This window comes from Urocitellus parryii, chromosome 9 (assembly GCF_045843805.1).
Source record: "Urocitellus parryii isolate mUroPar1 chromosome 9, mUroPar1.hap1, whole genome shotgun sequence".
NCBI classification, from domain to species: Eukaryota; Metazoa; Chordata; class Mammalia; order Rodentia; family Sciuridae; genus Urocitellus; species Urocitellus parryii.
The window spans coordinates 47683259-47711111 of record NC_135539.1 but is presented as its reverse complement, the minus strand read 5'-3'; the positions used below and the strand labels follow the sequence as shown (position 1 = coordinate 47711111).

General features: G+C 37.7%; 1 protein-coding gene across 1 annotated transcript; it reads left to right on the top strand.

Moving 5' to 3' along the window:
* Positions 1-27853, top strand: LOC144256996 (S-acyl fatty acid synthase thioesterase, medium chain-like). The gene is made up of 7 exons (XM_077802925.1): positions 1-32; positions 3420-3550; positions 9240-9378; positions 11044-11143; positions 11816-11985; positions 27073-27155; positions 27702-27853. Exons 1-7 carry the CDS (start codon positions 1-3, stop codon positions 27842-27844), a joined length of 798 nt encoding a protein of 265 aa, XP_077659051.1. The 3' UTR covers positions 27845-27853.

Here is a 27853-nt window from a genome sequence, read left to right as displayed (position 1 = left end):
ATGCAGAGAAAACACCCAGCTGGGATATCCAGGTAAGTTATTCCTTGTGCCACTTGACTTTCTCCCCATTCTTGATGCCCCAGTATCCTAGTTGGGGGACTTAATATCTCTGGGTTTCAGTTTTGTCAACTGTCAAATAAGTAATGATAGATACCAGGCATAATGGTGCATGCCTGTAATCCTGGCAACTTGGGAGGATGAAGCAGGAGGGTCTCAAGTTCAAGACTAGTCTGGGAAACTTAGATAACCCTCAGCAACTTAGCAAAAACACTGTCTCAAAATAAAAAGGACTGGGGAAACACTCTGTGGTATATTGCTCCTGAATTCCACCCCATTTAAAACAAATTTAAAAAAGTAATAATTGACATCATTTATTTTTCTTCTAGTGTGTGCCTAAAATCATGGTGAGTATTTTTGATACTTTTAATCATGATAAAATAACTTGTAAGGAAGACTTTATCATTGTCCTTATTTTAGAGGACATTGAGAATTTAATGTACTTGAGTACTTTTCCTAGAGTCGTGTGGTAGGGGGTGTAGCTAGGATTTGAACCTGAGTTTCTTTGCTTCTACAGCCTTTTATCACTATCATGTACTAGTGAATTAAATAGTGTTTCTGGTCACTCTCAACACTTAAGTTTTAGAATTCTAATTATTCAAATAAAAAATGAAGAGGTAATAAACAAATAAGTAGAAGGCAAGTTCAGTTTTTGTTGGTTTTTGATTCTTTCTTTAAGGTGCAGAGGAGGTTGGGTAGGTGGGCTGGTGGGCAAGAACCCAGGCCAGAGTAGCTCTGCTGACTGCCTGACCAGCAGCTATGGGCAGCCCTCTCTTCTAAACCTTCTAGACCTTTCCTGAGGTCTTGGCTTTGGGTTCGCCTGCAGAGTAGATGTCCTGTCCAATGGGTTCCGAGGACTACCTGAGATTAACACTGATTTAAATATGTGAAAAGTCACTCCTGTCCCCACTGCCAACCAAGAAAGGCAATTTTACCTTGAAAATGATCAAAGGCTCTGCAGCTAATTTGGCACTCCTAATTTTGTATTCTTTTTCTTTTTTTTTTTTTTTTTTGTTTTTAGGGTGGTTTTATTTTTTTTTTATTTTATTTTTTATTGGTCGTTCATAACATTACATAGTTCTTAATACATCATATTACACGGTTTGATTCAAGTGGATTATGAACTCCCGCTTTTACCCCGTATACAGATTGCTGTATCACATCAGTTTCCCTTCCATTGATTGACATATTGCCTTTCTAGTGTCTGATGTATTCTGCTGTCTGTCCTATTCTCTACTATCCCCCCTCCCCTCCCCTCCCCTCCCCTCCCCTTTTCTCTCTCTACCCCTTCTACTGTAAATCATTTCTTCCATTTATATTAACTTGTCTTACCCCTCCTTTCCTCTTATATGACATTTTGTATAACCCTGAGGATCGCCTTCCATTTCCATGCAATTTCCCTTCTCACTCCCTTTCCCTCCCACCTCTCATCCCTGTTTAATGTAAATCTTCTTCTCAAGCTCTTCGTCCCTACCCTGTCCTTGTTTACTCCCCTTATATCAAAGGATGCTAAGTGTATTCTTTTTCTTAAAGAACCATCCTGACTCTTGCAAATTATATATGCCTTGGACACTGCAAAACCTGTACCTACTCATGTTCCAATACATGTTTTGCCCATTAGAACCCAAATAATTTAAATAGTGTGAAGTAGGGCTTCTTGACTTCAAAGAATATGGTACCTTTTCAAGATGTGTCATTTTAAAGAAATGTTGAATTAATTCTTCTATACTTTTTTTGTTATTCTGTGGATTGAACCTGGGGCTCTCTACTACTGAGACATAACCCAGCCATCTATCTATCTATCTATCTATCTATCTATCTATCTATTTATTTGCATGGGGATTGGACCCGGGGGGCACTTAACCACCGAGTCACTTCCTTACTCCTTTTGTATTTTATTTAGAGGTAGGGTCTCACTGAATTGCTTAGTGCCACACTAAGTTGCAGAGACTTGCTTTGAATTTGCAATCCTCCTGCCTCAGCCCCCTGAGCCACTGGGATTACAGGCATGCACCATGGTCTTATTTTTTTATTCCGAGACAGGGTCCCACTAAGTTGCTGAGGTTCTCACTAAGTTGCTGAGGCTGGCCTCAGATTACGATCCTCCTGTTTCATCCTCCCAAGTCTCTGGGATTGAAGGCATGCATTGCATCCTGCTCTAGACTCTTCAGTACAATGAAAAAATGAGGTTAATATAAGTTGCCACTTTGTACAAAGTACAGAGAGTTAATTTTACTCCTTGAAAAAGCGACTTTAGTATTTTTCAAGAACATGGCAGACACCTATGAAATTCTCATTTAGAACTATACCTTTATTGGTAAATTTGCTGCAGATGGGATTGGTAAGTAGGAACACAGCTTCCAGTACAAATGTTCTTCTTCAAAAGAAAACGACTAAATTTAGTCCTCTTTGCTTTTATCTTTAGGCTAGCGATTATAACAGAAGTGCTCGACTATAATACAAGGAATTTTTCTTCAAAAATTATCATTCTCCCCCCAAATGTTGTCACTTGTGTCTAAATTTGTATAAAGTCTCATTTATGGGTGGTCTCCCTATTATTTAAGAATGAAGAACAAAACTCTTTAGAGTCAACAGTCTACCTTTGGAATGTTTATTAAGATCAACTGACAAAACTGACATATTTAAAAAGAAAAAAACAACAGACGCACAACGAATTTAAAATCATTCCCCTAAGGTTTCCAATCTCCCCTTGGGAAGATTACCTATCTTTGTAAGAAATGTAATGACTGGTTTGGAAATTTTATAGGAAAGATTTAAATTTTGAGGAATATAAATATATTAATATAGAATGACTTTTCAGAAAGAAATTTTCCTAACATCAGATGACTGGGTACTTGAATCTTGGAATAAAATTTCCAGTGACCACTTATATGCAGATTCAAGATCATTATTTATTCAACCCTCAGAAGGGAGTAAAAATTACATGCTCTAGAAAGCTTTTTGATGATTTGAGAAATGACTATGGTGGTAATAAAGACACTGAGATTGAAGATACCCACATACTGTTTGGATAAAATCATTTCCTGAATTGGGAAGAAGGCGATTTCAAAATTGACAATTATACTGCTTTTCACTAGACAAAAGGATATATTTTTCCCAAGTGTTATACATAAATATTTGACTATTTCACCAACATCCCTAGGAGTTTATATATTCAAACTGTCAAACACAGACCATTAAAAACCGTTTTTGGTCTCTTTTTAGAAAAAAAATGCCATTCACTTCATATTTGAAAATACATTTCTTATAATTAACAAAGATTTCCACTAAAATGCACCTAATTCAGTTTGGGAATTTAAATGATATGTGTTATGTTAAATATATTTGATTTTTCTTTCTAGGAATGAGAAAGTTTTCAACTGCTTATATCCAAAGCCCAATGCAATTTTTAAGCTGATTTGTTTTCCCTGGACAGGAAGTGGCTCCACTTATTTTGCCAAATGGGGCCAAGACATTTATGATTCTATGGAAGGTAGGTTGATTTTTATCGTTATCTAAGCATTCTAATTAGGTTAGATGACATGACATATAGGAATGTGAGTTCGTTGAGTTTCTTGGATCTGTGGATTATAATTCTTATTTAACTTGGAATACTTCCAGTTATTATACCTTCAAAAATATCTTCTCTGCCTCTCTCTTTCCTCTCTTTTTTCTATGCTGTCCCACTTGATACTGTCCCACACCTCCCTGAGATTCTGTTCAATTTTGAAACCTCTTCTTCTCTATGTGTTTCCATTTGAATTAACTGTCCTCTCTTCCTAGGATCTTCTTTGTTGGTTGCTTCCCCCCAGCATTTTGAAATAATAATAATAATAATAGTAATAATACTGAGGCTTGACTTGGTGCCTCATACATGCCAGGCAAGTGCTCTACCACTGAGTCACAACCCCAGCCCTCCTTATAAATTTTGATGAAGTCCAACTTAGCAGTTTTTTTAATATGAGAAGGTTTTTAGTTGGTGCTTTTAAAATTTTTCTTTCATTCAAGATCCTGTTGTAGTGTTATATCTGAATACTCATTGCCAAAGTAAAGACCACCTACATTTTATTCTGTTATCTTCTAGAAGTTTTCTGGTTTGCATTTTACATTTGGTCTATGATCCGTTTTGAGTTAATTTTTGTGAAAAGACTGTGCCAGAATTTTTTTTGTGTGTGTGTTTATAAATGCCTAATTGTTCCAGTGCCATTAAACAATCACATTCTTCCTCCATTGAATTATCTTTGCTTCTTTGGCAAAGTTCAGTTGACTGTATATGTGTGGCTATTTATAAGCTCTCTATTCTGTTCTGCTGGTCCATTTGTCTATTCATTCACCAATACCACACTGTCTTGATTGCTGTAGCTTCACAGTAGGTCTTAAAATTAGGTAGTTTCAATGAACAGAGCAGGGAGGAAGAGCAGGAAGAAAAGATTAACATTAAACAGATACATGAGATGGGAGGGAAAGGGAGAGAAAAGGGAAATTGCATGGAAATGGAGAGAGACCCTCATTGCTATACAAAATTACATATAAGAGGTTGTGAGGGGAATGGGAAAATAAACCAGGAGAGAAATGAATTACAGTAGATGGGGTAGAGAGAGAAGATGGGAGGGGAGGGGAGGGGGGATAGTAGGGGATAGGAAGGGCAGCAGAATACAACAATTACTAATAGGGCATTATGTAAAATTGTTGATGTGTAACCGACGTGATTCTGCAATCTGCATTTGGGGTAAAATTGGGAATTCATAACCCTCTTCAATCTAATGTATGAAATACGATATGTCAAGAGCTTTGTAATGTTGTGAACAACCAATAAAAAAATAAAAAATAAAAATAAATTAGGTAGTTTCAGTTCTTCACCTTTGCTCTTCTTCTTCGGTGTTGTGTTAGCTTTTCTGATTCTTTTGCCTTTCTATATATACTTTGATTGGTTTTATGGTGCTAGAGATTGAACACAGGGCCTTGTACATGCTAGGGAAGAACTCTACTACTAAGGACCCCCCCAGCTCCCATTTAAACTTTAGAATTAACTATTAGTATCCACAAAATAATTTGTTAGATTTTAATTGAGATTGCATTGAAATTGTACATCAAGTTGTAGAAAATTGACATCTTAACAATATTGTGTGTCCTCTTATCCATGAACATAAGGTATTTCATCATTTATTTAAATATCCTTTGATTTCTTTCATCAGAGTTTTATCACTTTCCTTATATAGATTTTGTGAATATCTCTTATTAGATTTATGGTTAAATATCTGTCTCACTTTCTCTTTCTGATGGGAATATAAATGACATCTTAGTTTTAATTTCAAATTCCAATTGTTCATTTCTGATGTATAAGAAAGCAATTTAATTTGTGATATTATTATTATTATTATTATTATTATTATTATTATTATTTTGTACTGGGGATTAAACCTGGGGCACATTACCACTGAGCTTTTTAGAAAGGATCTCCTTAAATTGCTGAGGCTGGCCTGGAATTTGTGATCCTCCTGCTTCAGTCTCCGGAGTGATTAGAGGCATGCACCACTATGTCAGCCTTGTCAGTTTTCAACCCTAGGTCTTTGATTTTAGAATGTTCTTCCTTTTTTAATATGTAATGCTAAAAATTCTCCTCTAATTACTGCCTTAGCTGCACCTTACAATTTTCAATGTTTGATTTAATTTTCTTTCAGTTCACAATATTTTCTAATACTTCCCATGGCTTATTCTTTATTAATTAGAATTGTTTTGCTTGGTTTTCAAGTACTTAGAATTTTTCCAGATACCTTTCTGCTATTTCTACCTAAATGTGTTGTGAATCAGAAAATGCATTTTGTATTGTTTCAGTTCTTTTAGAATTAAATATGTGGTATGACCCAGAATATAGGTATACTTTGGCAAATGTACCATTTCCACTGGAAGAATGTGTCTTACATCACATAGCATGATGTCCTCTAGTTCCAACCATTTATTACTAAATACAATGATTTCGTTCTTCTTTATGACTGAGTAAAACTCTATTGTGTATATGGATTGCTTAATCCATTCATCAATTGACACCCAGTCCTTAAAAAAAATATTGTTTTTGAAATGGGGTTTCAACGTTGTTTTCAAAAACAATATTTTTGCCCAGGCTGACCTCAGACTTTTAATCCTCCTGCCTCAGCCTCCCAAGTCATTGGGACTACAGTTTTGTATCATTGCACCTGGCTTGCCCCTTATTTTGAAGTCCATTTTGTCTGATGTGAATTACAATCATTCTCATTTTCTTTTACAATTGTTTGCATGATTTATCTTTTCCTATGCTTTTCTCCTTTCTTTGTGATTTATACTTAAAACGTGTCCCTTATAGATAGCTTATAGATATATTTTGCTGTGTTCAAGTCAATCTGATTATCTCTGCCTTTAATTGGAGTGTTTGAGTCTTTCACATCATTATAATTTTTAATATGGTTAGATTAGATCTACCATCTTGCAATTTGTTTTCAAATTTGTACCATATTTTTTTTTCCTTCTATCTTCTCTTTTCTTTGGAATTAGTTTTTCTTTTTTAAAGATTTTCATATACCTCCACCACTGGGTGATTAGCTCTAAATCACTGTTTTATTTCTTAGTTATTTTTTTAGCATTTCCAAAATGCTTTTTTAATTTATCACAATCAACATCCAAATTTAATTATACTGTTTCATTTTTGATGAAATGTTACAAGAGTCAAAAGAGCATTGTTACTCATTCCCCATCTTGAACTTTGTGCTGTTTTCTATATATATTACAATTTCCTATATATTATTTTTGAGTAGTCGGTTGTCTTTTGTAGTGTTTTAAAATCATAAAAATTCTTTTGTATTTATCTTCATGATTTTCTTTGTTCAAGTAGACCCCAAATTTCCATCTGACATTTTTATTCTGCCTAAAGAAGTTACTTTAATATTTATTTAAGTGCAAGTCTGATGCATTGAATTCTTTTGGGTTTGTGTGTTTAAAATGTCTGTGGTTTTCACTTTTGAAATATGTAGTCACAAGTTATAGAATTGCAGCTTGTCAATTGTCCTCTCCCATATTGTCCTCTGGCTTGAAGTTTCTGACATGAAATCTACAGTCCTTCTTATATTTGCATCTCTAGGCCTCTCTTCTTTGGATGCTTAAGATTTTTTAATTATGTTTTTCACAATTTGATTATGACTTGCCTTGATGTGGTTTTCGCTGCTTATTCTGTCTGGGTTTTTTGGATATGTGACTTTATAATTTTTATCAAATTTGGAAATATTAAGCCATTATTTCTTCAAATGTTTATTTCCTTTTTCTCTGCTCTCCTACTGGGACTTCAACTCTATTTATGTTGAATTGACTCATATTGTATAGGATACTCATCTATTTTTCCCCTTTGGTTCTATGCCTTCTATGCTTAATTTTGGATAGTTTCATTTTCTAAATGTTCCAAGTTCACAATTACTTTTTCTTCATGTCTAATCTGCTGTTAATCACATCTGGTGTGAGTTTGTGTGTGTGTGTGTGTGTGTGTGTGTGTGCGCACGTAGGTGTTTAATTTTGGAGATTTTATTTCACATCTCTAGAAGTTCCACTTGGGTCTTCAAAAAAAATCTTCCTCTTCTCATCACATTTATGTTTTTATATAACTGTGCATATTCATAATAGCTGTTTTAAGGTTCTAACCCCATCAATTTTTATTTCTTGTCTATTTCTCATGTTTGCATCCCCTCCCCCACTCCTGGAAACACATTATGAGTCATGTGCTCCCACTTTTTCAGTATGTTCTGGTGAATTCTGATTAGATCCTAGACATTGTGATTTTTTTATATTATTGATTGCTGGATTTTGTTGTACTCCTTTTTAAGTGTGTAAGACTTTCTCCAGCACACTGCTATTTGGGATCAGCTTGATTCTTGATTCTGGAAAGACTTACTCTGTGTCTATATTCATGAGGAGATACTTGTCAGTGCGTTTTAAAGGAAGTACTGGGTGCTTCTAACACAGGTGCTACTTTGATGCTACTAACAGGTTCATTTAAGAGTTCATTTTTCAATTTCATTTTTCTCATATTGTTAAAGTAACATAAACTAGCCTCAAATTTGCACAAATACAAGGCTTTGTTTAAAAATGTCTAAGGGCAGACTCCTGTAAAGAAAATAAAAAGGGAGACACAGAGACAAGGTGCAGAGACAGGAAAGTGGCTCTCGTTCAAGCCACCATGTTTATTTATACCAATAGGTTACATTAGGTCATTAGTACCATAACTACATTATTGTTTAAAGTATCTGTAAGGTTGCTTATTCTGCACTTACATTTCACAGTTATAATATGCAATGTCAGGAGCTTTGTACAGCTCTTAAGAAAGCCATTGTTAAGTTTGTGGGCGGTTCAGTAGCTTGGTGAAACATTGTAGTTATCTAGCAAGGAAGTTCCTTTATTCCCAGAAGTTATGCCTAAGATCAAGGTCGAAACTGATAAAACTCTTAACACAGAGCTTCCTTGTGAAGAACATTGCTACAGGGGCCAGGCATCCTGTGTCTTTTATATGGAAGTTTTCCAACAGCCAGAGATTCTGTGCCTTTGCACAGAAACTTCTAGCCACTAAGCATGCCACAATCACAAAGTTTATAAGAGACCTCAATCCCAACCCACATCCAGAATCAAAAACCAGAAACTTCTGCTTTCTTCTTTGCCATTAGGAGAATATTATTTTTCCCCCCTCACAATTTCTTCATGGAGGGTTTAGAGTTTAGAGTTTACTGGTTTTATGTAGAGGACTCAGTTCTGACTCTCAAATTTAAAGCATTCCAATGTCTTGTCTCCCAATTCTTTTGGTCAGCTTTGAAACCTGGTGTTTTATTTTTCTGATAGAAGCAATGGCTGTCAGAATTGCCATTTTGTTGGTACATAGTCACTTCTGAAAATTTTTGTTCCCTCTTATTTTACTCTTCCTCTAGGTTTTCCCTTTACTGTGACCTAGACTATGCATCTAATTACTTGCATATTTCATCTATCTATTTATTTATCATTTCTAGGTATTTTATGTTGTTTTTCTTATCAGCAAATTCTAAACTTTTACTCACTGGACTTGGCCATAATTTGCTTCTTTGGAAGTGCTCAAATTGTGTAAATATAAGACCCTTTAAACATAACAGTACCCCATTCATTATCTGAAGTACTTACTTGTGTTTCCCAATATCCAGTGTCCTGTTTAAGACTTGCTGGAAGAGAAAGTCGACTGGAAGAACCTTTTGCAAATGACATCAACCAGGTAGTTGAGGAAATTGTTCATGCTCTGCTGCCAATCATCCAGGATAAACCATTTGCATTTTTTGGCCACAGGTATTTAAATATTCTAAAAGACAGCTGGGGGAATTTCTTCACAAATTTATGGTTAATGCAGGACTTCAATCAATGAACATTGAAGTTATGAAAAATTTAGCATAAATCTGTTATTGTTTTCTTAGGATAAATTCCCAGTATTTAATTTGAATAAGATGCTCTTTGTTAACAATCTTGATATGTGTTTCCAAATTATCTGCACTTCACACTCCACTTATGGACAGGGGGCTGGGTTGCCCTTTCTTTCATAAGATCTGTAAATATGCAATTTGCAGATGAATCATCCCTTGTTATTTTTTTTCTACAAAATATATCTACATAGGTTCACAAACTTTTGGGTCCCAGTATCCTTTTATACTTTCAGGATGCATTGAGGACTTCAAATATCTTGGGTTTATGTGTGATGTATCAGTCAATATTTACTATATTAGAAAGTACAACTAAGAAATTTTAAATATTTTTAATTGCTAATTTATCTAAAAATAATACTAACAAGCAGGTATGGTGGTACATGCCTATAATCCTAGTGACTCAGAAGGCTGAGTTCAAGGCTAGCCTCAACAACTTAGCAAGGCCTTAAGCAACTTAGTGAGACTCTGTGTCAAAATAAAGAATAGAAAAGGCTGGAGATATAGTTCAGTGGTTTAAGTGCTCCTGGGTTCAATACCGCCCCCCCCCCTAAAAAGAAACCCCAAACCAAAAACATAACACTAATAGCCTACATATGTTGTTGAATAAATAATGTATTTTTATGAAAAATACTATATTTTACCCCCAAAAAATTGTAATGAGAAAAACAGCATTGCTTTACACTTTTGCAAATCTCTTTACCTGCTGGCATGATAGAAGGCGGCTGGAGTCTAATCTCTCTGCATTTACATTCTTGCAATATCCCATATCATATAACCTCTGGAAAAATCCACTATGTACTCATGTGTGTAAAAAGGCAAATAACATTTTAGTGTTATCCTGAAAATAGTTTTGATTTGCTTGGCTACCTATTGGAGTCTCAGAAATTCCCAGAATTCCTCAAACCCCAATTCTTTAAGAATTGCTGACATAAACCTAGTGATACACATTTTTAAGGCAGAAAAAGGAAATTTACATGAATTTCAAGCCTGTGTGTGTTAATCAGCTTTCCATTACTATAACTAAATACCTGAGATAATCAATTTGTAGGGAGAGAAGGTTTCCTTGGCTCATAGTTTTGAAGGTTTCAATCTGTGATTTCTTGGTCCTGCTACTTTGGATCTATGTCAGAAATATGTGGCAGAACAAAACCACTGACTTCATCACCTGGCAGTTAAAAATGGGAAAAGGAAGGGGCGGGGATCCCACAAATCTACTTCAGAGGCACTTTCTCAATTACCCAAAGACTTCCCACTAGGCCCCACTTCTTAAAAATTTTTCCTAATAATACCATGCTGGGGACCAAACCTTTAACACATAACCTTTGAGGACATTCCAGATCCAAACTATAGCACTGAGTCATTGGTACTAGTGTGTCTGAAATATTCTTTATGTTGACACTAATGATAATAAAATAGTTATTAACCAATTAACTTACACTTTTGATTCTTTCATGATCATTGCCGTATTTATGATATTGTACCATCATGAGTCTTGCTGAACAGTTATCTTCATGTTTGTCTTTACACAAATTAGTTTGGGATCCTACATTGCTTTTAAAACTTCTCTGCACCTAAAAGAAAAATATAAGCTGGAGCCAGTGCACTTGTTTGTGTCAAGTATGACTACCCACCCTGTAAGTACTTTCATTTTCTTTGGAAAGAGGAGGGGAGGGGAGGGAAGGGAAATGGGGGAATAAAAATCAGGATGCTATTTTCCTTTTTGGCAAGGTTTGGTGTGGTAAGGGAATGATGGCAGGGATACTATTTGCTATTGAAAATTCCTCAGATCTCTTTCAATATCATTCTCTCTTCATTTGTCTGAAGTGCCCTTCATCAGTTCCCTGATAATCACCTGTGCTGCTCTTGCACCTCTGAGCTCATACTGAGCTTCAGTGCTTTTTCTCTCACTTGGGAGCTGAGAACTTAATCAATTTTCAGAAAAATGACCAACCAGAACCAGGAAAGAATCCTTGAAATTTGAAAAGGAGACAGTGATGTCCAACTTCTGTAACTTTTAGTTTAAACTGTGGTTCCTGCTACTCTATCTCTCCTCTCCTTAAAAAGTCAATGTCTGGCCTGGGATTCTGAGTTTGGTATGCCATTTTGGTGACACTATGAGACTCGAGTCACTGAGGAACTTTCTTTTCTCTGCTTTCATAGAGAAAGAATTCTCTCTTGAAGTCTTTAGATAAAGAGTTCCATTTGACAACCTTGATTTAAGGACTTGACTTTAGATAGGAAGCTTTTGTTTATGAGCAAGCTTGTTTTATACTGCCTTGTCCTAAAATGTTTGTTGATGTTTCCAGTTAAAGACCTGGCCTCAAATTCCCAAAGTTGACGAATTGTCAAAAGAAGAAAGAAACTCTTTCCTTATAGAGTTTGGAGGTACCTCCATGATTTTTTTTGATGATGAACAACTTTTACAACAAAGTATGCCCAAACTGTTGGCAGATGTTAAGCTTATGAGTAATCACAGGTAAGTAACTGAGACAATTTTGTGTGTGGATGTTTATAGAGCAATACATATTGGCAGTTTTCAGAGGGTGTGGATATGGAAAGGAAATATTCAAAGAGTTGGATTCCATTTCCTTTGGGGCCATTTGTAATATTTGTACTGGCTTAGAATGGAGACTGAACACAGATATTTTATTTGCAAAGATGACTAGCATATCTTTTCTTTAAAATACCTACATAAAAATATATATTAAATATGCTGCATATATAAATTCATTTATATGTTGACATGTATGTTGTATCATATAATGGGTATTTATAGAATAAATGCCAAAGCATTCTCATCTTCTAGCAGGATCAGTGGGAATGGATCACTACTCATTATTAAGTGTTGGGTAGTTGTTAAGTGAGCAGTAGTTGGCTAAGCTTTATTGTTAATTTGTTCCAGAACTCCTGGAGCTTCATGACATCACCCTTTTTCCTTGTCTCATGGGATGTCTGGATTAATGCTTAAATTTTCTGATAGAACGGAAATCCTAAGACTCTGTCAATCTTCCCCTAACAACCTAAGTCTACAAATGACTTTTCGTAGTCTATCATCTCCAGAGCCATCACTGTGGGACCAGCATTGGATCCTAGTTACCTTATATACTGTCATGCATTGCTTCTATTTTGCCTGATCCTTGTTCTCTTGGTTTAAGTTCCTTGAAAGCAGACATTTGGGCTTATATTACTTGTTTTTCATCCACAAAGCCTGGAACAGACATTGGGCCACCATGGACTGTGCTTGCTACTGGATGTTCACACAGATAGCTACAAAGAGTGAAACAGATGTGCAGCACCTTTAGGACTGAGATAAGCATTTCCATTTTCACACATCTCCTCCCTCACTGCCTATCTTCAATATGCTGTACAGTTCACAGTTAACCTCCTAGATATCCTACACCTATCTATCTTTACATCTCTATCTAGAGCATCTTAGTCTAAATGTCAGTCTCATAAGACTAAGCTGAGCACATATTTGGGATCAAGAAATGCCAAATAAAGGAAAAAAAAAAACCTTGAAATTACAAAAAAAGGTACAGTAGCCTGGCACAATGGCACACACCTATAATTTCAGTGGCTTGGGAGGCTGAGGTAGGAGGATTGGGAGGTCAAAGCCAGAAACTAAGCGAGGCCCTAAGCAACTCAGTGAGACCCTGTCTCTAAATTAAATATGAAACAGGGCTGGGGATGTGGCTCAGTGGTTGAGTGCCCCTGAGTTCAATCCCTGGTACCACTGTCCCCTGGTGGGGGGAAGCTAGAATAATAAATCTTCATGTCACTAGCATAAAAAAAATCTCTTCAACCAAGGACAGAATCAGAAACCCCTGGAAATAAACCTATGCACTTAAGGTTATCAAAAAAGTGCCAAAATATAGAATAAGGAAATGACACTCTCTTCTTTCCTTAATAAATGGTACATAGCCATATGCAAAAGAAGGAAACTGGACCTTTGCCTCATAATGTATATAAAGATCAACTCAGAAAGATTAAAGATTTAAACACAAGACCTGACAATGAAAACTTCATGGGACAGTCAGGGAAAGCTCTGTGACATTGGCCTGGGCAGTCAATTTTTGGATATGACCCCAAAAGCACAGGAAACAAGCAAAAATAGATAAATGAGATTATATCAAAAAGCTTTTCCATAATAAAGGAAACAATCAACAGAAGAGAAGACCTATGGATTAGGAGAAAGTATCTGTAAATCATACATCTAATAAGAAGTTAATATCCAAAATACATGAGGAACTCAAAGAACCAATAGCAAGAAAACCACTTGATGTACAAATGGGCAAAGAACCTAAATACACATTTCTCAAAAGAAGTTGTGCAAAACAGGTATAGGAAAAAGCGCCCAACATCACTAGACATCAGAGAAATGCAAATCAAAACCAAAATGAGATGTCATGTCTGATAACCTGATAGGATGGTGATTATCCAAAAGACAAAAGATCTTAAGTTCAGGAAAGAATGTGGAGAAAAAGGAACACTTGTTCACTGTGGATATAATGTGAATTAGTATAGCCATTATGGATAATAGGGGTGCCTCAAAAAAAAGAAAAACCCAAAGAAATGGAATTACCATATTAGTTTATTAGGAGATATCTGAACTCCCGTGTTTATTGTTGCATTATCCATGAGGCCCAGATATGGAATCAGCCTAATCCTACATCAGTAAATAAAGAAAATGTATCTATACACAGTGAAATAATATTTAGCCTTAAAAAGAACAAATTCCTGTCACTTGTGATAGCATGGATGAATCCTGAGGACATTATGTCAAGTGAAAATAAACCAGGCAGAGAGACACAAAAAGTTCATAGTCTCACTAATATATGGAAACTAAAATGGGAACCAACAGAAGTAGAGAGTACAATGGTGGCTACTCGTTGCTGTGGATTTGGGGAGGAATGAGGAGATGCTGGCCAGAAGGTACTATGTTTCAGTTAGAGAGGAGTTTTTGAGACCTATTAGCATGATGACTATGGTTAATGACAATGTAATGTACATTTCAAAATCCCTAAGACAGTAGGTTTTAAATGCTCACACCATAAAAAAATTATGTCAAGTAATGAATGTGCTAATTAGTTTGCTTAATTGATCCATAATGAATGCATATATCAAAATATCACCTTGCATGCCATATATATAATTATTACTTGCCAAATAAAATTAAAATTTTTAAAAATTAAAAATAATACACATTGCTATGAATATTCAATAAAATAATATTTAGAAAAGCTTGTTTTATAATAGTTAAACCTTGCACAATAGTCAAACATTAAGGCTTAACTTAATGTTTACACCTCAAAAAAAAATAATTAAATACTTGGGAATCAACTTAACAAAAGAGGTGAAAGACCTCTAAAATGAAAACTACAGAAAGCTAAAGAAAGTAACTAAAGTAATTAAAGAAGACCTTAAAAGATGGAAAGATCTACATCTTGTTCTTGGACAGGCAGAATTATTATTGCCAAAATGACTATACTACCAAAAGCACTATATAGATTTAATACAATTCCAATCAAAATCCTAATGACATTCCTCATAGAAATAGAAAAAGCAGTTATAAATTCATCTGGAAAAATAAGAGACCCAGAATAGCTAAAGCAATCCTTAGCAAGAATAGTGAAGCAGGTGGCATCACTTTACCAGACATTAAACTATACTACAGAGCAATAGTAACTAAAACAGCATGGATTTTGGCACCAAAATAGACATTTGGACCAATGGTACAGAATGGAGGACACAGAGACAAATCCACATAACTACAGTTATCTTATATTAGACAAAGGCTCCAAAAACATACATTGGAGAAAAGATAGCCTCTTCAACAAATGGTTCTTGGAAAATTGGAAATTAATATGCAACAAAATGAAATTAAACTCCTATTTCTCACCAGGCACAAAAACTCAACTCCAAGTGGATCAAGGACCTAGGAATTAAACTAGAGACACTGCATCTATTAGAAGAAAAAGTAGGCCCAAATCTCCATCATGTCAGATTAGGCCCCAATTTCCTTGATAAGACTCCTATAGCACAAGAATTAAAATGAAGAATCAACAAATGGGAGGAATTCAAAGTCTAAAGCTTCTTCTCAGCAAAAGAAGCAATCAGTGAGGGTAATAGAGAACCTACATTTTGGGAGCAAATTTTTACCAAATGCACATCAGAGCACTTATTTCTAGAATATGTAAAGAATTCAAAAATCTTAACACCAAAAAACCAAATAACCCAGTCAATAAATGGGCCAAAGAACTGAACAGGAACTTCTCAGAAACAAATATATGAAAAAATGTTCAACATCTTTAGCAGTTAGAGAAATGCAAATCAAAACTACTCGAAGATTTCATCTCACTAGAGAAATGCAAATCAAAACTACTCGAAGATTTCATCTCACTCCAGTCAGAATGGCAGTTATCGAGAATACAAACAACAATAAGTGTTGGCAAGGATGTGGGGGAAAAGGCACACTCATACATTCCTGGTGGGACTGCAAAATGGTGCAGCCAATATGAAAAGCAGTATGGAGAATTCTTGGAAAACTGGGAATGGAACCATTATTTGACCCAGCTATTCAACAGCATACTATAGGGACACAGCCACATCAATGTTTATAGCAGCATAATTCACAATAGCTAAACTGTGGAAGCAACCTAGATGCCCTTCAGTAGATGAATGGTTAAAGAAAATGTGACACACACACACACACACACACACACACACACACACACATACACACACACACACACACACACTGAAATATTATTCAGCATTAAAAGAGAATAAAATAATGAAATTGGCAGGTAAATGGATGCAATTGGAGAATATAATGTTAAGTGAAGTTAGCCAATCCCCCAAAACCAAATGCCAAATGTTTTCTCTGATTTAAGGATGCTGATTCATAATGAGGTTGGGGATGGGGAACATGGGAGGATTAGATGAACTCTAGATAGGGCAAAGGGGAGGGAGGGGGGATGGGCATGGAGGTAAAAAAGACAGTGGAATAAGATGGCCATCACTACCCTAAGTACATGTAGGAAGACACAAATGGTATGACTCTACTTTATGTAAAACCAGATGTATGAAAAATTGTGCTCTATATGTATAATATGAATTGTGATTCATCCTGCTGTCATATATATAGCAAATTAAAATTAAAAATATATTAAAAAATTATATGTATCCACCTGATACCAACATAGTCACCTTAATATGTATTTCATGCAGTAGTTTAAATTTCAAGATATGCTGTTTTAAAATTTTTATTTTATTTTATTTTATTTTATTGTTGGTTGTTCAAAACATTACATAGTTCTTGATATATCATATTTCACACTTTGATTCAAGTGAGTTATGAACAACAATTTTTACCCTGTATACAGATTGCAGAATCACATCAGTTACACTTCCATTGATTTACATATTGCCATACTCTTGTCTGTAGTATTCTGCTGCCTTTCCTATCCTCTACTATCCCCCCTCCCCTCCCCTCCCCTCCCCTCTTCTCTCTCTACCCCCTCTACTGTAATTGATTTCTCCCCCTTGTATTATTTTTCCCTTTCCCCTCACTTCCTCTTGTATGTAATTTTGTATAACCCTGAGGGTCTCCTTCCATTTCCATGCAATTTCGCTTCTCTCTCTCTTTCCCTCCCACCTCTCATCCCTGTTTAATGTTAATCTTCTTCTCATGCTCTTTGTCCCTACTCTGTTCTTAGTTACTCTCCTTATATCAAAGAAGATATTTGGCATTTGTTTTTTAGGGATTGGCTGGCTTCACTTAGCATAATCTGCTCTAATGCCATCTATTTCCCTCCAAATTCTATGATTTTGTCATTTTTTAATACAGAGTAATACTCCATTGTGTATAAATGCCACATTTTTTTTTATCCATTCGTCTATTGAAGGGCATCTAGGTTGGTTCCACAGTCTCGCTATTGTGAATTCTGCTGCTATGAACATCGATGTAGCAGTGTCCCTGTAGCATGCTCTTTTTAGGTCTTTAGGGAATAGACTGAGAAGGGGAATAGCTGGGTCAAATGGTGGTTACATTCCCAGCTTTCCAAGAAATCTCCATACTGCTTTCCAAATTGGCTGCACCAATTTGCAGTCCCACCAACAATGAACAAGTGTACCCTTTTCCCCACATCCTCGCCAGCACTTGTTGTTTGACTTCATAATGGCTGCCAATCTTAATGGAGTGAGATGGTATCTTAGGGTGGTTTTGATTTGCATTTCCGATGGTGAGCATTTTTTCATGTACTTGTTGATTGATTGTATGTCCTCCTCTGAGAAGTGTCTGTTCAGGTCCTTGGCCCATTTGTTGATTGGGTTATTTTTTATCTTATTGTCTAATTGTTTTGAGTTCTTTGTATACTCTGGATATTAAGGCTCTATCTGAAGTGTGAGGAGTAAAGATTTGTTCCCAGGATGTAGGCTCCCTATTTACCTCTCTTATTGTTTCTTTTGCTGAGAAAAAACTTTTTAGTTTGAGTAAGACCCATTTGTTGATTCTAGTTATTAACTCTTGTGCTATGGGTGTCCTATTAAGGAATTTGGAGCCCGACCCCACAGTATGTAGATCGTAGCCAACTTTTTCTTCTATCAGACGCTGTGTCTCTGATTTGATATCAAGCTCCTTGATCCATTTTGAGTTAACTTTTGTGCATGGCGAGAGAAAGGGATTCAGTTTCATTTTGATGCATATGGATTTCCAGTTTTCCCAGCACCATTTGTTGAAGATGCTATCCTTCCTCCATTGCATGCTTTTAGCCCCTTTATCAAATATAAGATAGTTGTAGTTTTGTGGATTGGTTTCTGTGTCCTCTATTCTGTACCATTGGTCCACCCGCCTGTTTGGGTACCAGTACCATGCTGTTTTTGTTACTATTGCTCTGTAGTATAGTTTGAAGTCTGGTATTGCTATACCACCTGATTCACACTTCCTGCTTAGCATTGTTTTTGCTATTCTGGGTCTTTTATTTTTCCATATGAATTTCATGATTGCTTTCTCTATTTGTACAAGAAATGCTGTTGGGATTTTAATTGGTATTGCATTAAACCTATAGAGAACTTTTGGTAATATCGCCATTTTGATGATGTTAGTTCTGCCTATCCATGAACAGGGTATATTTTTCCATCTTCTAAGATCTTTTTCTATTTCTCTCTTTAGGGTTCTGTAGTTTTCATTGTATAAGTCTTTCACCTCTTTTGTTAGGTTGATTCCCAAGTATTTTATTTTTTTTTTTGAGGATATTGTGAATGGAGTGTTTTTCCTCATCTCCATTTCAGAAGTTTTGTCGCTGATATACAGAAATGCCTTTGATTTATGCATGTTGATTTTATATCCTGCCACTTTGCTGAATTCATTTATTAGCTCTAATAGTTTCTTTGTAGACCCTTTTGGGTCTGCTAGGTATAGAATCATGTCATCTGCAAATAGTGATAATTTAAGTTCTTCTTTTCCTATTTTTATGCCTTTAATTTATTTCATCTGTCTAATTGGTCTGGCCAGTGTTTCGAGAACTATGTTGAACAGAAGTGGTGAGAGAGGGCATCCCTGTCTTGTTCCACATTTTAGAGGGAATGCCTTCAATTTTTCTCCATTCAGAATGTTGCTATCCTGAGGCTTAGCATAGATTGCTTTTACAATGTTGAGGTATGTTCCTTTTATCCCTAGTTTTTCTAGTGTTTTGAACATAAAGGGATGCTGTACTTTGTCGAATGCTTTTTCTGCATCTATCTAGATGATCATATGGTTCTTATTTTTAAGTCTATTGATGTGGTGAATAACATTTATTGATTTCCGTACATTGAACCAGCCTTGCATCTCAGGGATGAATCTTACTTGATCATGGTGCACAAATTTTTTGATGTGTTTTTTAATCCGATTTGCCAGAATTTTATTGAGGATTTTTGCATCTAGGTTCATTAGAGATATTGGTCTGTAGTTTTCTTTCTTTGTGGTGTCTTTGTCTGGTTTCGGAATCAGGGTGATGTTGGCCTCATAGAATGAATTTGGAAGTTCTCCCTCTTTTTCTATTTCCTGAAATAGCTTGAAAAGTATTGGTATTAGTTCCTCTTTAAAGATTCTGTAAAACTCTGCTGTATACCCATCCGGTCCTGGGCTTTTCTTAGTTGGTAGTCTTTTGATGGTTTCTTCTGTTTCCTCAATTGATATTGGTCTGTTTAGGTTGTCTATATCCTCCTGACTCAATCTGGGCAGATAATATGACTTAAGAAATTTATCAATGCCTTCACTATCTTCTATTTTATTGGAGTATAAGGATTCAAAATAATTTCTGATTATCTTCTGTATTTCTGAAGTGTCTGTTGTGATGTTGCCTTTTTCATCCCGTATGCTAGTAATTTGAGTTCTCTCTCTTCTTCTCTTCATTAGCATGGCTAAGGGTCTGTCGATTTTATTTATTTTTTCAAAGAACCAACTTTCATTTTGTCAATTTTTTCAATTGTTTCTTTTGTTTCGATTTCATTAATTTCAGCTCTGATTTTAATTATTTCTTGCCTTCTACTTCTTTTGCTGTTGTTTTGCTCTTCTTTTTCCAGGAGTTTGAGATGAAGTATGAGATCATTTATTTGTTGGTTTTTTCTTTTTTTAAGGAATGCACTCCAAGCAATGAATTTTCCTCTTAGAACTGCTTTCAATGTGTCCCATAGAATCCGATATGTTGTGTCTGTGTTTTCATTTATCTCTAAGAATTTTTTAATTTCCTCCTTGATGTCTTCTATAACCCACTGATCATTCAGTAACCTATTGTTCATTATTCAAGTGATGCATGGTTTTTCCTTCCTTTTTTTATCGTTGATTTTCAGTTTCATTCCATTATGATCAGATAAGATGCATGGTATTATCTCTACTCCTTTATATTGTCTAAGAGTTACCCTGTGACATAATATATGATCTATTTTTGAGAAGGATCCATGTGCTGCTGAGAAAAAAGTGTAACTGCTTGATGTTGGGTGGTATATTCTATATATGTCAATCAAGTCTAGGTTATTAATTGTGTTATTGAGTTCTTTAGTTTCCTTACTCAACTTTTGTTTGGAAGATCTGTCCAGTGGTGAGAGAGGTGTGTTGAAGTCTCCCATGATTATTGTATGGTGGTCTATTAGACTCTTGAACTTGAGAAGAGTTTGCTTGATGAACATAGCAGCACTGTTGTTTGGGGCATATATATTTATGATTGTTATGTCTTGTTGGTGTATGGTTGCCTTGAGCAGTATGTAGTGTCCCTCTTTATCCCTTTTGATTAACTTTGGCTTGAAATCTATTTTATTTGATATGAGTATGGACACTCCTGCTTGTTTCAGAAGTCCATATTAGTGATATGATTTTTCCCAACCTTTCACCTTCAGTCTATGTATATCTTTTCCTATCAAATGCGTCTCCTGTAGGCAGCATATTGTTGGGTCTTATTTTGTGATCCATTCAACTAGCCTGTGTCTCTTAATTGGTGAGTTTAAGCCATTAACATTTAGGGTTATTATTGAGATATCGTTTGTTCTTCCAGCCATATTTGTTTATTATGTTACTAAACATGGTTTGTTTTCCTCTTTGATTATTTCCCCCCCTTTACTGTCCTACCTCCCACTGTTGGTTTTCATTGTTATTTTCCATTTCCTCTTCCTGTAATCCTTTGCCGAGGATGTTTTGAAGAGATGGTTTTCTAGCTGCGAATTCTTTTAACTTTTGTTTGTCGTCGAAGGTTTTAATTTCATCTTCCATCCTGAAGCTTAATTTCGCTGGATACACAATTCTTAGTTGGAACCCATTTTCTTTCAGTGTTTTAAATATGTTATTCCAGGATCTTCTAGCTTTCAGAGTCTGTGTTGAAAGATCAGCTGTTATCCTGATTGGTTTTCCCCTAAATGTAATCTGCTTCCTTTCTCTTGTAGCTTTTAAAATTCTCTCCTTATTCTGTATGTTGGGCATCTTCATTATAATGTGTCTAGGTGTGGATCTCTTATGATTTTGCACATTCGGCGTCCTGTAGGCTTCTAGTATTTGGGATTCTGTCTCATTCTTCAAGTCTGGGATGTTTTCTCATATTATTTCATTGAATAGATTGCTCATTCCTTTGGTTTGGACCTCTATACCTTCCTGTATCCAAATGACTCTTAAGTTTGGTCTCTTTATGTTATCCCATATTTCTTGGTTCCTTAACAGTCTTGCTGAACTGTCTATGTTCTTTTCAAGTTGAAATACTTTGCCTTCATTGTCTGATGTTCTATCTTCTAAGTGTTCTACTCTGCTGGTAGTATTCTCGTTGAGTTTTTAAGTTGGTTTATTGCTTGCTGCATTTCTAGGATTTCTGTTTGTTTGTTTTTAATTACCTCTATCTCCCTGTACAGTTGATCATTTGCCTCTTGGATTTGTTTATGTAATTCATTGTTAAAGTGATCTTTTTTGTCTAAATTTGCTGTCTAATGTCTTCCTTGAGACTTCAGATCATCTGAAGCATGTATATCCTGAACTCTTTATCTGACATTCCATCGGTTGCAGCTATTACCTCTTCTAAAGTTGAGTTTACCTGCATTGCTTGTGGTCCTTTCTTTCCTTGTCTTTTTATACTGGTCACGTTTTTCTTTCTGCTTGGTGAAACTGTTGTGTTTTTGCAATTCTCCCCCTATATATTTATATTGCTCTTGTATAGTTGAAAAGTCTCCCTTCCAGGGCGGGCAGCGGCTGTCCTCCTCCTCCAATTGGGGTGATCTCTCTACCATGCTGGCGGGCCGCTGGGTCTGTTCTGCCGGTCAGTCACAGGTCTCCCTACTTTGTAGGCGCGTGCGGTGGCTCTGCTCTGCCCCTCCTCCAATTGGTGTGATGTGTCTACCACACCCGTGGACCCCTGGGCCTGTTCTGCTGGTCGGTTGCAGGTCTGCATACCTTGCAGGTGCGGGGGGCAGCTCTGCTCTGCCCCTACTCCAATTGGGGTGACGTGACTTCCACGCTGGTGGGTCGCTGGGCCTGTTCTGGGTGTGGGCCGCGGCTCTGCTCTGCCCCTACTCCAATTGGTGTGACGTGTCTACCATGCCGGCAGGCCGCTGGGCCTGTTCCGCCAGTCGGTCGCAGGTCTGCCTATCTTGAGGGCTCGGGTGGCGGCTCTGCTCGGCCCCTACTGTAGTTGGGGTGAAGTGATACCACGCTGGCGGGTTGCTGGGCCTGTTTTGGGCATGGGCGGCGGCTCTGCTCTGCCCCTCTGGCCTCCACAGTATTCAGCAGGATCCGGACCAAGAAGCAGTTTCCATGGGTTCTTTAGCACTGAGCCTGAGTTATTTGTCTGCGAGACGCAGGTGAATGGTAGCCTGAAATTACCTGTTCTATAGCTGAATGAGCTGCAATCAGTCGAAAACAGGGATTGTGATGTCAGCTCTTCAAGATGGTGGCCGCTGGCTTCCTCTGTGGTCTGACGGGTGTGGAGAACCGAATTGGACCGCTTCCTTCCCCCGTCTCAAACCCAGAATTCAGCACTGAGTACGGTGATTGCACAGCTGGCTGGAGCCCACAGAATCCGCAGCGCTGTATCTTTGTGTTGCTATCTCGTCGTTTCCCAGCGCGTGCCACAGATTCTAGCCTCGGGGCGATTTGCTGAATAAGCAGCGTGACCCTCCGTGCCGACAAATCACTCGAGTTAGAGCCCCCGTAGCTGATCCTCGTGCGATGAAAATCCTTCCACTAGGTTTTGGAGCACCCCAATTTTGCTGGAAATTCCTAACAAGATAGCTTTTAGCTGATCTAACTCGTCATTCTCCCACACAGTGACGCAGTACACGGGGGTGATGCACTCCCTTCGCCACCATCTTCCTGTTTTAAAACTTTAAAAATTTTTTTTTTTAGCCTTGTCACAGAGAATGGCTGACCTTCATTTTTTTTCCAGGAGAATGTACCTCCACATACTTCTTTGATATTTTTATATGAATGCTTTGAGTTGTTTTTAGCAAACCTTTATAGTTCCTTCTTAACTCAATGGTTCTTCTTCTTTACTATATTTTGTTGGGAGGAATTGATATTTAAAAGATAATAAATTATTATCTATTATTAAAAAAAGAGTTCACTTACTACTATCAAAACCCTTTTTGCTTGTGTCTCACCAGCTGTGAGATTCTGAGCATGTTTCTTTAGCACCTTGTCCTATATGTGCAAGGAAAGGGTAAAAAGAGTAACTCAAGTAACTAACTCAGGTCATTAATTTGGATTTGACATATAACTAACCACAGGCAATCTTTAAAAACAAAACAAGAAAGCATTCTATTGTTTTTCACTCCGAATAAACCTAACACAAAAAATAAAACATAAATCAGTCCTAGAAATACTCCACTCCTAGAAGAAAGAATACATCTTAACATTCTCACCCTCACTCAGGTGAATCAAGTTGCTGTAGCTAGTCACCACTATTCCAAAAGTTCCAAAAGTTCTCCCCAAACCCTGCTCTTGGGTTCTTCCCTTTCTCTCTTGCTCCTTCCCCTTTCTCAGTCTGAGTGTTTCAGTGGGCCTTGGCTCTTGGCTCTTTCTAATATAAATAAAATTAGGTCCAGCACATCTCTCAGTCCTTCCCTATCACCTACCACCAAGTTCAGAGCCTGGTGTCCAGAGTGGAGTTGTGTCATCTAGGCAGTTCCAAAGCTCTGACAGTTTCTTGTCCTGCTTCCCCTCTCCTCTGTGGTCTTGACTCTACAGGCACTATGCTGTTTGATTTTTGTCCCACATCTCTCTCTCTCTCTCTCTCTCTCTCTCTCTCTCTCTATATATATATATATATATATATATATATATATATATATATTAGGTATTGAACTCAGGGGCACTTGACCACTAAGGCATGTCCCCAGTCCTAGTTTGCATTTTCTTTTGAGACAGGGTCTCATCGAATTTCTTAGCATCTCACTTTTGCTGAGGCTGGCTTTGAACTCGTAATCCTCCTGCCTCAGCCTCCTGAGCTGCTGGGATTACAGGTATGTGCCACTGCACCAGGCTGTCCCACAGCTCTTGAATGATGCCTTTGCTAAGCTTTTATTCCCTTTAATGTTTCTCTGTGGATAATTTCTACTGGCTGTCCTCAAGTTTACTGACTGTTTCCCTGGATGTGAGTCTAATAATTATAAGCCTCTCACAGGAACTCTTCATATCTGTGGCTGGTTATTTCTAGAAATTCCATTTGACTTCTAAGAAATTCCATTTGACTTCTAAGACAATCCTTGTTTGCATATGTACATTGTCTACCTTTCCCACCAGGTCAGTTGACATATTATTCATAGGTATTTTAAAGTCCTGTTTGATAGTTGCAACATCTGGGTCTTATTCATACCTGATTCTTTTGACTGTTTTGTCCCTTAACAGTGAATTGTTTACTTCTTGTTTTCTTGTGTGTCTGAAAATTGTTATTGAAATTTTATGTATAAAGTTTTAAAGCTTTTTACATTTTTTAGAATAAAGTAGTTGTAGATGCAGAAATGAATCTGTGATGGGAATTTAAACACATCTCTCCTTCTGCCCTCACTGGGGGAAGTAATGTAGACTGGAATTGAACTGAGTTTGGGTTTTGTTGTTGCTATGGTTACCTTCCTTCACCATCAGTTCCCTGTTTCTTTGGTGTTAGAGTGGAGATGAGGCTGCTGGAGTGTATTTTTTTTTCCTCAATGGTCTTGCTTCACCCTCAATCTTCATTCTTCCCTGAGACTGAGGACAATCTCTCCCCTTCTATTGCGGCTCCCCAGTGTAGATGGCTGTTGCTTGTTACTGGATGTGGGCTACCAGAGTTCTTGGGCATCTAGACTCTCTCAAGCATTCCCCCTAGGTAGGCCCTCTATGTGTGGGGTTTGTGGGTGGGACTTTCTCAGGCCGGCTCTTCCTTCTCCCTGTTATAGACAAATCTTGCCTCATGTATCTTGGTTGGCCTGGATGGAAAATTCTTGCCTCTTCCCACAAGCAGCAGACCTCTGCTTCATTGGGTTTTCTATTTTGTTTTGCAGAGCTGGGATGGAATCCAGGGCCTTTTGCATGGTAGATAAGCACTCTGCCACCTAGTTACCCGCCTAGCCACTGTCTGCTTGGATTTGGTATAGAATTGTGTCATACTCCTTCCCCAAGGGTAGAGGATTGTGTCAGTCCTTCCTCAGCAGCCAGGAGTCTTCATCTGTGCCCTGCCATGAGGTGTTCCTGCCTCTCTCCAGCAGTATAAGGCATTTGCTTAGAATGAGGGAAGGGCCCAGGTAGGTAGCAGTGTTAGTTCCTGTCCCACTGCCATCACTTACCTGCTGTCCCCTTTCCCCTCAGAGGGGGCTCCCTTTGGCCTCTTGTTCCAATCTTTCTTGTGGACCACTAGTGGAGGCCCATGGAAAAGAGCCTGCAAGTCGGAGTGACTTCCATATGACCCACCACCCCACACAGGGTCTCCAACTCCTGTCAAAACTCTAGCTGATTTTAGATGCCTCTTTGGCACTTGGCTAGGACTGAGCCTACGATACCCCCACTTCTCATTAGAGGGCCTGCATCTTCCCTGCACCACAGCTTCCCATGAGTTAATCTGTTGTTCTCCACCCCCCCACACACACTCTGAGGGCCGGAGTCACTCTCCTAGTTTTTACATCCTAGACAGAAGAGAAATCCTTGCTGGACTATTGGAAGAGACTCTTAGTTGGTTCTCTCATGAACCTTGTCCCCTTACAGTCCATTCCCCACACTATATCCAGGGGGATGAGTGTCAAGTTTGATCATGACTTAATCCTTTTGTGACTTATCATTCTGAGGATGACCACATTCCTCCATGTGGCCTGCCCCTGGCCCTTGCCTATTTCTTCACCTTGATTTCTCCTAATACCCCGCTTCAATCTCTGAGCAATAAATTGAACTCCTTTTCTCTTTCCCTGCAGCCTCTGTCCTCTTTGCTCAGTTCTTTCCTGTTCATTCAGATCTTTAGATGCTGTCCACTTCCTCAGGGAGTCCCAACTTGACCCTAGCCTGTCCTCCCTCCTGTCCCATGATCTCAGATCACCTGGCTTGGGAGTACTTCCTTCTCTCTTCAGTTGTCTGATTATTTCATGCACATCTCTCTCCCTGCCAGTCTCTCAGATGTAGGAGGGCGGGGCCTGAATTTGTTTATTTGCAGGTCCCCAGCACCCAGCATCCAGTTCAGTAAATATATCTGTGCTGTGAAACGGAGGTGGTGAAATGGAGGTCTATCCCACTCTTGTTCTGTACATGAGAACCTTCCCTGGACCATGGAGAGAGCTGGGAGGAATCAAGGAGGTCATGTCTGGGCTACAGCAGCCAACAGCACTGGTTGAAACCAGCCTCACCCTAACCCTGGGCCCCCCAAGCACCATCCTGCTGCCAGCTGTACATTCTAGAACTTAGATGAAGTTGGAAAATGGCCTGGATCACAGTGAGTCTCAGGCAGGTTCTGATAGGGAGAAGTGTCCCTGGTGAAAAAATGTTTGCACTGTGGGAAGAGCCAAAGGTGAGGCCTCCTGTTTCATTTCAGTGAAGGCATTAAGAGGAAGAGGTTCTGAGGTGTTGCTTAATCAGCTCTTTTTTTGTCTACAGCCTTGACATGCCCTCTAAGGCCATTCTTTCTTGTGACTTAACATGTTTTGTCGGATCTGAAGACATAGTAAAGGATGTAGAAGGTGAAATTATTTTTTTATAGTTTTGGGTATTTTATTGAAATTATGTGTCTGTCAATTTTCAGCAATTGTCAACTAGCAGTTACTGCAGTGAATAGAAAATTCGTCCCAGTTTTATTTAGTATAGATGGAGAGGTACTGATGGCATGTAAAATGAAAGAACACAGCTGGGCATGATGGTGAATGCCTGTAATCCCAGCAGCTGAGGCAGAAGGATCACAAGTTCAAGGCTAATCTCAGCAATTTAGTGAGGCCCTAAGCAACTTAGTGAGACTCTGTCTCAAAAAACAAAGGTCGGGGGCACTGGGGAATGGCTCAGTGGTAAAGTGCCTCTGAGTTTAATCCCCAGTAGAGGGGTGGGTGGGAGTACTAGTAACAACATTGATAGGTCTTAGAGAAATTAAAAATACAGGATGCACAGAACCTGATACCTTGGAAATAACAACCATTGGCTATCATCAGCTCTTAGATAAATACTATCTGGAAATAAGTATTTTGTTTTAGATGGAAAAATCATTTGTTATTAAATATAATTTTGTTTACTTTTAGCCTGGAAAGATGTGACCAACGGGATTGTTGATATTCACGTGCTGCCAGGAAATCACTTTTATCTTCTGAAACCTGACAATGAAAACTTCGTGAAGAACTACATAACCAAGTGTCTAGAACTGACAATGCTTGCTGACTTTTAGGTATTTTTC